The 11,269-nt window shown below is 43.9% G+C and overlaps 1 protein-coding gene across 1 annotated transcript; it reads left to right on the top strand.

The window, feature by feature from the left end:
- The first annotated feature begins 8,600 nt into the window (after window positions 1-8,600).
- CH25H (cholesterol 25-hydroxylase) lies at window positions 8,601-10,088 on the top strand. The gene has a single exon (XM_053387446.1). It carries the CDS (start codon window positions 8,626-8,628, stop codon window positions 9,580-9,582), a length of 957 nt encoding a protein of 318 aa, XP_053243421.1. The 5' UTR covers window positions 8,601-8,625; the 3' UTR covers window positions 9,583-10,088.
- The last annotated feature ends 1,181 nt before the right edge of the window (window positions 10,089-11,269 follow it).

Below are 11,269 nucleotides of genomic sequence, written 5' to 3'. Positions count from 1 at the left end.
CTTTCCACTTTTAAAGGTGTGGCTTATACTTGTGTGTGGCTTATATTCGGGCCAACACAGTAAATACACCCACACACCCATAAACACCCACACCCACCAGGAACCATACTTGCAGTTATGAAATAATGAAGAAACCTGTGCACTATGCATAATAATAATATTAATAATAATAATTAATTAATTATAAATTTTATTTATACCTTGCCCTCCCTGGCCAAAGCTAGGCTCAGGGCAGCTAACACCAATAAAATTACAACAAAAACATAATAGGGGAAAAAATAAAGCAATTTAAAAAGCAGCCTCATTTTAAAAGTAGCCCATAGGTCAAAACCATAAGGGGAGGGAAACTTAAGGGTCAGACTGAGTCCAAACCAAAGGCCAGGTGGAACAGCTCTGTCTTTCAGGCCCTTCGGAAAGATGTCAAGTCCCGCAGGGCCCTAGTCTCTTGTGACAGAGCATTCCACCAAGTCAGGGCCAGTACTGAAAAGGCCCTGGCCCTAGTTGAGACCAATCTAACCACCTTGCGACCTGGGACCTCCAAAGTGTTATCATTTGTAGACCTTAAGGTCCTCCGCGGAGCATACCAGGAGAGGCGGTCCTGTAGGTATGTGGGTCCTAGGCCGCATAAGTTTCTAGGTTTGGGGGGTTTGGGAGGGTGCTGGGATGGATCCAGAATTGGCTCCCACAGTCACTTACGGACTCACTGTTGAAACCGTGTTTATGGAAGACAATCTTACTCTGCTACAAGTGGTCGCCAAAGAAGAAGGAAGAAGAAAGAAGGAAGAAGGAAGGAGGAAAAGAAGGAAGAAGGAAGAAGAAGTTTTCCTGTAGATGTGATACTCTGGAAGGATTTCTCCAAAAAAGAGATGGTCAGACAATCACTTTTAGTCACAAAAACCACACGGAGCAAGAAGCTGTACAAGACCAGAGAGAAATAATGCAATTACTTGGGTATCCAAAATGTCAGAATTTCTGTAGCTTTAATTTCAAAACCAATGACAGGAATGTCTATAAGAATAACCAGTTGTGTCAGAAATGCTTGACAATTCAGAACAAGTGGTTTAAATTTTGGATCCAAGAGTTTTTATTTTACATTAATTAATTAAATTTCTGTACTGCCCTTCATACGAGGATCACAGGGTAGCTCACAGCATAAAAACACAAAAATAGTAGCAAGTTATTTCCTAGTGCCAACTCCTCAGTATCCAGGCAGTCCCTGGAAGTTCCTAAACATTGATCCATTGTCTACAAAGGAAGACTTTTGGGCGTGTTTAGACATCCCTATGCCTTTTTATGCATCAATATTAGGTAAAGGTAAATGATCCTTGGATGGTCCAGTCAAGGGAGCTGGCATTTGTCCACAGATGACTTTCCAGGTCATCTGGCCAGCATGACTTAACTGTTTCTGGTGCAACGGAACACCCTGATAGAAGCCAGAGTGCACGGAAACTCCATTTACCTTCCCACCACAGTGGAACCTATTTATCTACTTGCACTGGTATGCTTTCAAACTGCTAGGTTGCCAGAAGCTGGGACAGAACAAGGGGTGCTCACCCCGTCAAGCGGATTCGAACCGCTGACCTTCCGATCGGCAGGCCCAAGAGGCTCAGTGGTTTAGACCACAATGGCCCATTTCCTTGTGCAACCACTCTACACCTGCTAACCTCCCCATCCTTTTAAATAACTGCCTGCTCATTTTCTCCATCAGGTTTCCTTGACCTAGGTTTTGGTAAAGAACACGTTCTTTGGTACCTAGAAAATGCCAGTAATTCTGATGCTAAGCTCGCACTGTTAACTCTTTTGTGCATTCTTAAATCAGAGGTGGGGATGGAAAACCCTTCTGCATTTCTGAGTTGGGGGTGGTGTTAACTCAGTACTCTTGCTGTCAACTGCCATAGAAAATTGGTGGGCTTAGGATGGAATGTATAGTTAATTAATGTAATAATTAATGAAATGGGTTGAGAAAAGGCCTCGGCCCAGTATTCCTGAAGGAGCGTCTCCACCCCCATCGTTCAGCTCACTGAGGTCCAGCTCTAAGGGCCTTCTGGCGGTTCCCTCACTGCGAGAAGTGAAGTTACAGGGAACCAGACTGAGGGTCTTCTTGGTAGTGGCACCTGCCCTGTGGAATGCCCTCCCACCAGACATCAATGACATAAACAACCATTTGACTTTTAGAAGACATCTGAAGGCAGCCCTCTTTAGGGAAGTTTCTAATGTTTAATCTTTTATTGTGTTTTTAATATTCTGCTTGGAGCTGCCCAGAGTGGCTGGGGAAACCCAGTCAGATGGGTGGGGTGTAAATAGTAGTAATAGTAGTAATAGTAGTAGTAGTAGTAGTAGTAATAGTAGTAGTAATAATAATAACCTCCATACTATTGTGCCATTTCATCAAGACCTCCCTAAGCCTTCTCCTAGCCAATGTAACCTCTAGCTGTCCCAGCAGTGATCCAATGGAAAAGTGGTACCAACAAACACAGTACAGTGGTACCTCAGGTTACATATGCTTCAGGTTACAGACTCCGCTAACCTGGAAATAGTGCTTCAGGTTAAGAACTGTGCTTCAGGATGAGAACAGAAATCGTGCTCTGGTGGCGCGGCAGCAGCAGGAGGCCCCATTAGCTAAAGTGGTGCTTCAGGTTAAGAACAGTTTCAGGTTAAGAACGGACCTCCGGAACGAATTAAGTACTTAACCCGAGGTACCACTGTATAGCAAGCAAGTGCACTTACGAAAGGGGGGAAGTGTTCTGCAAGCCCCCCCCCTCACTCATTGTTTAATTTCTACACACACACACACACACACACACACACACACACATATATATATATATATATATATATATATATATAAAAATTAATATTATCAGGTAAAATTTATACCATCTTACTATCTAATGCATATGGTAAAACTAAGAGGGGGTGACAGGAAAGAGAAAGGCAAAAGAAAAAAGAAACAGGGGAAAGTATAGAAAGAGATAAGGGAAAAAAGGAGGACACATAGAAGAGAGAGAAAAGAAAGAAAGAAAACCTCACAAATATTCTAAAATCCCTGTATTACATTTCACAATATGGACACTTCAGAGCGACATACTTAATCCTTAAACTCTGGTTTCTATTCAGATCATATATACCTTTCACCTTTTACTAAGTAGCTTTCATTGTAATGGCGAAATCATTAGTTAAAGATCCTAGACACAGGAGTTTTTGTTGCTTTTTGAATTCTGATAGTGCTGCCACTTTTTGCTTTCATTTGGATACCTTCCTGGAACAAGCTACTATTTAAAGTGAGTTGATGCTATTTGCCATCAAAAGATGCAGCTGTGGCACTTACAAATGGTGCTTTGTAACTGCTCTGTAACATCCTTGGATGGAGGATGCTGCTTTTGCAACATGTATCAAAGAGAGAGAGAGAGAGAGAGAAACAGAAACAGAAACAAAGAGAGCCAGAGACAAAGAAACCTTTTGCTAATGCCTGAAAGCAAGATTCCCAATATCTAGCCAACCCCCTAATGTAGCTTCTTTTGCAGAAAACAAATGTGATTGCTTAAGCAGAATGACAATAATTTGTGGGTTCTTGTGTGAAGATGGAAAAGCATGCAAGGATCAGCTCTAGCCGGTACATCCACCAGTGCAATCATATTACACAGAAGACCTTTTAGAAAGCAAGATTTAGCCTGGGGCCTTGTTCACAAATGCCTGTATAGTGTGCATCATGTCAGGTACACCCAGTAGGTGGCAGCAGAGTGTGTAGACCGTGTCTGTAGGAAAGCACTGAGATCTGGGATGTATCTCCTCCCACCTGCTGAACACGATAGCTCATTCACAAGTTATGCTTGGTGCGGCAGTTGCTTCACCCATCAGAAGGGCCACATTTTCAGCATTTGTTCCCATTCTGACACAATCAGGCACGTTAAGTCAATCACCCATCTCCCACTACCCTTCTGAGAAAAACCCCACTCCACCCTCCCACTATATATAAGGGTCTGGTGACTTCGGTTTCAGTGTGAAGAAGTGTGCATGCACACCAAAGCTTATACCCAGAACAAATTTAGTTGGTCTCTAGGGTGCTACTGGACAGATTTTTTTTAAAAAAAATTAAATTTATTTTGACATAGCTCATATGTCATTTTATTCAATGGGTATATATACAATCAGATGCAAAGTGATCCCCAGCGCCAGCTGCTCAAAAACTGAGCACCCAGTAACCTGTGATGCCAATTGAGTAGAAACCAGAGTTACTAGGCCCCCCCTCGGTCGTCCCCTTCCGAGTGGTTCAGAGGCCTTGATTTCGTAGGCGTGGTAACCATCAAGAACTATGTTGTCAGTTGCCCAAGTTTCCTGCAGCATTATTATGTCAAAACCCATTATATATTCACGAAATAGCTTGTCCCCTAGTTTGTTGGCCCAACCCGCTATGTTACATGAGATAATGTTAAGTCTGCATGTTCCTTAACTGGCTTGGCTTCATTGTGGTGGGGAAATTTCATACCCAAGTTCATTTTCCTGGATTCTTAATGAAACAACTTTAAAGGCAGTTTTTACCCAGATTCTCTTCCACAAAGTATTGTCTAATGGCTCACCCAAATCGTTTCCCCATCACATCTTTAGAGTTGGATAGCAGGGTGGAACCAGTGGCCTTCCAGGAGTTTTTGGACTCCAACTCCCATCAGTCAACATGGCCAATAATAAGGGATTATGGGACTTGGAGTCCAACAGCATCTAGGATATGGTTACCAGATTTTTTTCAATGGTTTTTTTTTGTTTGTTTTTTTGAAGCTGAGTAGCAACAGGGAGTCAGTAGTGGGGATGGTGAGGCAAAAGACCCTGGGCCCAAGCATGCATGCATATTGTATAAAGGTGCAAAGCCCTTCTTTCGCTCCCTGTGAAACATAAATGCGCAGTTTTTAAAAACTGGGCAACAGCACGTCACACGCCCATGACTCCCGAGCCTCCCCCGATCTCCTGCCCCCTTCTTCCTTTGTTTTGACTGATGGGGCAGGCTTGGGAGTCACAGGTGGGTGGCTGTTGCCCAGTTATTTTAAAAAAACCCTCTGCGCATTTATGTTTCACAGGGTGCAAAAGAAGGGCGTTGCACCTTGCCTGGCAGAGAAACCACGCACCTTGTACCCCCCTGGGCAACGCCGGCCCGTCCGTGACTCCTGAGCCTCCCCCGATCTGTCAAAACAAAGAGGGAAGGGGGAAGGAGATCAGTACCGCCGGACATCCCTGGTTCTGCTTCAGCAGTGGCGGCGGCAGTGAGCAGCAGGCAGCTCCTGAAGCCAGCCAGAGCCAGCTGTGCTACCAGGTTGGCTCCGGGCTGCTGAGGCTGCCGCTGCCACATTTCCCGGGGACAAATTTGCAAATCTGGGGACGTTCCAGGGACGGAGTCTGTCCGGGGACAGATTTGCAAATCCAGGGACGTCTGCTAACCCTAATTTAGGGGGCCCACAGGTTCCCCATATCTGATCCAGGATTTAGAGACACATCATCTGAACACGAATGTAGTTAATAGAACTAGCAATTTCATTAAGTTATTGAATCTTTGTAAAACATCTTGGATACATTCCAGTCTGGCTTCTGACCAGGTCATGGCACTAAAACTGTCTTGGGCACCCTTGTTGATGACATCTATGAAGTGAGAATTGTGGATAGTGTGACCCTGCTTATCCTCCTTCATCTCTCCATAGCTTTCAGTACTGTGGACCACAGTGTCTTTCTCAAGTATCTCAGAGAGGTGGGAGCTAGAGTCCCTATACACCAGTGGTTTTGCTCTTACCTCTAGGGCTGCTTCCAGAATGTAGTCATGGGAGGTTCCAGTTCAGCACTATGGGAGTTGTCCTGTGGTACCACAGTGTACCATATTGTCTCTCATGCTATTTAACAACTTTAGGAAGCCTCTGTGATTTGGCATGAAGTGTCATCAATATACAAATGACACCCAGCTCTAGCTCTCTGTCTCATCTGAATAAGAAGAGGCAATTGAGGTGTTAGACCAGTTCTTGGAGGTACTGATGAGTTGGATGTGGGCCAATAAAATGAATCCCTGAAATGACAGAGGTGTTATGTGTCTTGGAGGATTTTTAAGATTAGAAGTGCTTAATCCTTGACACATCCTTAATTTCCTATAGCCCCAAGGGAAGTGAGAAACAGCACTTACAACAGACAAGGTAGAGTTTATTCCCTTTGGGGGAATCATTTTAATTCATTAATAGTTTCTAATCCCTCAGGATTAGCACTGTGTGCAGTAGTAAGGAGTGCCCTGCATATTTAACTGTGTCCAATAGATGACAGTGACACTTAATTTCCACAGTCTCTTCAAATGTTAAAGTTTTGAACCATTTGTGGTGCCTTGTTCCGGTAATTTCTTCGTCATGTATGACGCAATATACCACTAGATGCATTTGTTCCAATAACCTCAAGTGTAGAGGACGGAGAGATACAAGGCTCTTCACAATTTCCCCTCGTTTATGGTCTTTAACCATAAGAAGTGGGGATAGTTCCTGAAGACCGAACTGTCAGAGGACATTGGTTCTCAAAGTGGTGGCATGAACTTGACTGTAAACCAGTGCTTAGTACAGTAGAGCACTACTGCTGCTGCTACTATTATTATGATTTATTTTATTTTGCCGCTGTTTACATTTATAGCCCACCTTCCCTCCAAGGAGCTCAAGGTGGTGTTCATGGTTCTCCCCCCTCCCCACCATATTCTCACAACAACTCCATGAGGTTGATTAGGCAGCAGGATTGTGACTGCCCCAAGGTTACCCAAAGTTACCCAGGCTGAGTCAGGATTTGAACTGTGGTCTCCCAGGTCCTCAACCAACAGTGTAACCACTACACCACACTGACTAAATTACCCTTTAAAATCCTATCCATGTCTACTAAGAAGTAATTCTTATTATGTTCACTGGAACTTACTCCCAATTAAGTGTGCATAGGATTGCCGCTTGAGTGTTATATATGAATGACTTGCATGGGTTGCATGCATAAATGGGGGAGAAATCCAGTTCAGTTCCTATTTAAAGGTGAATCAACCTAATTTGAACTTTCCAAAACAATACATGAACTGAAACACAGTCATCCTTCAGAATTCACACTTCTCCGAATTTTGCAATGCAGTTCTCTAGTCATCTGTGTACCAAAAAAAAAAAAAAAAAAAGCAAAACGGGTAAAATGTTGATACAAATGCATACATGAATGAAAACATGCAAAAATACACTGTAGCAGGGGAAATGGCTTTGCAGAAATGCATATACAGTGGTCCCTCTAGTTGCGGACACAATCCGTTCCGGGGTGCCATTCACACCCCGAAAAGTGTGCAACTAGAGCGGCGCTTCTGCGCAAGCGCAGAGCACAATAGAGTACTTCTGTGCATGTGTGAAGCATGCAGAACGCTTCTGCACAAGCACACGTGGCAAAACCTGGAAGTATACACTTCCGGGTTTGCCGCATTCGCAAGCCGAAAAGACACAACATGAAGCTAATGCAACATGAGGTATGACTGTATTAGGCAAGGTAAAAGGTAAAGGTACCTCTGCCCGTACGGGCCAGTCGTGTCCGACTCTAGGGTTGTGCGCCCATCTCACTTAAGAGGCCGGGGGCCAGCGCTGTCTGGAGACACTTCCGGGTCACTTGGCCAGCGTGACAAGCTGCATCTGGTGAGCCAGCGCAGCACACGGAACGCCGTTTACCTTCCCGCTAGTAAGCGGTCCCTATTTATCTACTTGCACCCGGGGCTGCTTTCGAACTGCTAGGTTGGCAGGCGCTGGGACCGAGCGACGGGAGCGCACCCCGCCGCAGGGATTCGAACCGCCGACCTTTCGATCAGCAAGTCCTAGGCGCTGAGGCTTTTACCCACAGCGCCACCCATGTCCCATATGTATTAGGCAAAGTTGCATACAATTAGGAGAAATTCACACTAAAATGCCGGTGAGTTTTCATGTAGACTATTTTCTTAAAAAATCACAAACAGATGTGGAAATGAAGTGTGCCAAACTTAAGACTGGAAAAATGGGGGAAAGAAACAAAAATGGACATGATTGCCTAGCAGCCCTAGTTATCTGCTGATCCCTATTCCAGATGGGTGGGGTATAAATAATAAATTATTATTATTATTAGCTGATAGGAATTGAAGTTCAGCAATAGCTGGAGGGCACCTCATTGGCTACCCCTGCTCTAGTACATGCCAACAGTTGAGAAGCCAGAAGTTAAGTTTCCAGGTTTTGTTTTTAGACTCTCGTGCTTTTAATACGTCTCACAAATCTGAGAATGTGATTCACTTCTTTCCCAGTTTTTGAAACACACCCTAGTCAGACTCTACTGATTTCATTTGCCTGGAGGTTGTGCACGCGTTCCTCTTTTATTTCCCTATGCCTTTGCATCCTGCAGAATGTCATTTCTTTCACAAACTAGCTTGGATAAGCAACAGGCTATACAGGCTTGCGTCCAATGGAAAAATCCAATGGAATGTGCAGAAGAGGGGGCGTGGCCAAGGGCAGCTCAGCCAATGGGAAACGCGTGAAATAAGCAACGGGGAAATTCCTTTGACACGTTTTGCTTTCTTTAACTTTGAGAAAGAAAGGAAACTGCACGGGTTAGTTAAAGGAATTTCCTCCCCCTTCTTTTGTGATGTCATATGAAGGAGTGGATGAAAGAAGGCTGGTTAAAAGGAGCCCGGTTGCAGCAGCAGCAGACAGACAAGCAGCGGCAGCAGCAGCACAAGGCAACATGAACTCCAGTGTTCAGAACAGAGAGCTGCTCAGTTGTGATGGGCTGGAGGACAGGGAAGGCATGCTGACTTTGCAGCCGGTCTGGGACTTCATCGTAACGCAGGAGGCTTTGCTCAAGTCACCCTTCTTCCCAGTGCTGTTCAACTTTACGCTATACACAGCTTTCTGCCTGCCGTTCATCGCTCTGGACTTCTTCAGCACTCGAGTCCAAGCCTTGAGAAAGTACAAAATCCAGCCCCAGAGTTCTCCCACTCTGAGTATGATGGCGCTTTGCATGACTCAAAACGTCTACCACCACCTGGTCTGCATTTTCCCAGTGACTGTCGCTCATTGGTACTGGAGACCAGTGAGTTTGCCAGTGAAAGCTCCTGCCTTGCCGAGGCTCTTGCTGGACATAACGCTCTGCCTGCTGCTCTTTGACTTCCTGTATTTCCTGTGGCATCTGCTCCATCACCGGGTGCCATGGCTCTACAAGACCTTCCACAAGGTCCACCACAAGCACATCTCTACGTTTGCTCTCACCACCCAGTACGCCAGCATGTGGGAACTGCTTTGGCTGGGTTTTTTTGCGGGGATCAGCCCAATGCTGCTGAAGTGTCATCCTTTGACGGAGATGACATTCTTCGTTGCCAACATCTGGTTTGCGGTGGAGGATCATTCTGGCTATGACTTGCCGTGGTCGACCCACAGACTGGTCCCATTTGGTCTGTATGGAGGAGCACCACACCACGATCTCCATCACTTGAAGTTCAAATTCAACTATGCCCCATACTTTACCCACTGGGACCGTCTCTTTGGAACGCTTAGCCATGCTGTCGGGGAAAATGACATGTCAGAGAAGCTGGCCAGAAGCTGAGTTCAGCCATCCTCTCCAGATTAACCATCTGGAAACAAACCCACACCATTGCACTGCATTTATTTATATTAATGTATTTATGGAACAGTTTTTGTGAAGTATGCATAGCCCTATGGTTGTTTGGAACAAGCAATTTTAATGAAGCCATCGGAGAGAGGCTATCACTGTGAGTCCATTTTCTTTTGGCTATCCAAGCTTTTATAAGGCTAATGTGTATGCTCAATGTGTATGTAAGAGAGTTTCTGCTTGCTGAAATGAGAAGATGAGTTGTGAGAGTCAAATTAATGCTTATTATGATTCCTATGGAATATATCTTGGCTTCATATTGGAAATAAAATATGGACACACAAAGAAAAATGAAGAAGAAGAAGCATCTAACCTGATAACATTTCTGATGACTGTCAATAGATCTAATGGATATGTGATTTGTTATAATTTGTTCAGTCAGAATTATTTATGTTTTATTATTTTATACTGGAAAAATAAATATTTATATTGTTCCATTTTCCCCTTTTGTGTTTATTTTCCACAATATTTTTCAAAAGCAATGGAATAGATTTTTCTAGGTGACCAATTTGACAACCCAATCTTGTGCATGCCAACCCAAAAGTGACCTTTATTTATTTCCATTTGACTTACTCCCAAATACGTGTGTCTAGGATTTCAGTTGTAGATCCACACAATAAAGGATATTCAACACACATTTAAAGCACATGGCTTCCTCCAAAGAATCCAGGGAACTGTAGTTTCTGCCTCACAGAATTATCATATCTAGCACTCTTAACAAACTACAGCTCCCAGAATTCTTTGAAATATGTCATATCAAATGTATAGTCTGCATACACAGCAGAAAGAGGTGATACAATTCTCAAGTGGCAAGGTGGACCACACCACTTTAGACTGCATGGGTTCCACATGTGAAAAAGCTTCCTAAAATTAAAACAAAAACACAACCTATTATAACCAGCCCACTTCTTGCCGTGTTGATCTTCTACCTGCAGCTTCAGGAAGGCATTAAATCATGTGATATCCACCCTCCCCCGGTAGTCTGAATTTGAAGAGCCCAACTACCCCTTTAAAACCTTATTGTGTCATTCTGCTACATGTGAAGATCAAGCCTCACAATGTAATCCTATGCATGTTTACTCAGAAGTAAGCTCCCATGAATTTTCAATGGGGCACACTCTTGGATCATTGCATGAAGAAAAAGCATCCTCGGTTTCCTAAACTGTGATTTCTGCCATCCCCTCCAGCTAATCACACTGCATTTAAAGTTCATTCATAGGGATATGGACTACATCAGTGGCAGAATCTGGAAAATATTCTTTTTAGGAAGGGAAAAAACCAGTAAAAGCTCCTTCCTAAATATCCTCCTTCCTAAACATTTGTGCTGGCCTATTTGCATACAATGCTGGTGTTCCGCTGTTGCAGTGATGCTTATATAGCTGCTTATAACCTGTCCTAAGCACTGTGCAGCCAAATTAGCATTTTTCTATAGGGACAGTTCCTTTTTAACTTCCAGTATCCCCCCTCTCATCTCTCTCTCTCTCTCTCTCTCTCTCTCTCTCTCTCTCTCTCTCTCTCTCTCATCTATCTATCTATCTATCTATATCATCTATCTATCTATCTATCATCTATCTATCTATCTATCTATCTATCATCTATCTATCTATCTATCTATCTATCT

Source organism: Podarcis raffonei, chromosome 5 (assembly GCF_027172205.1).
Source record: "Podarcis raffonei isolate rPodRaf1 chromosome 5, rPodRaf1.pri, whole genome shotgun sequence".
Lineage (NCBI taxonomy): Eukaryota > Metazoa > Chordata > Lepidosauria > Squamata > Lacertidae > Podarcis > Podarcis raffonei.
Note: the sequence above shows the minus strand (reverse complement) of the source record. Positions and strands in the feature narration are given on the sequence as shown.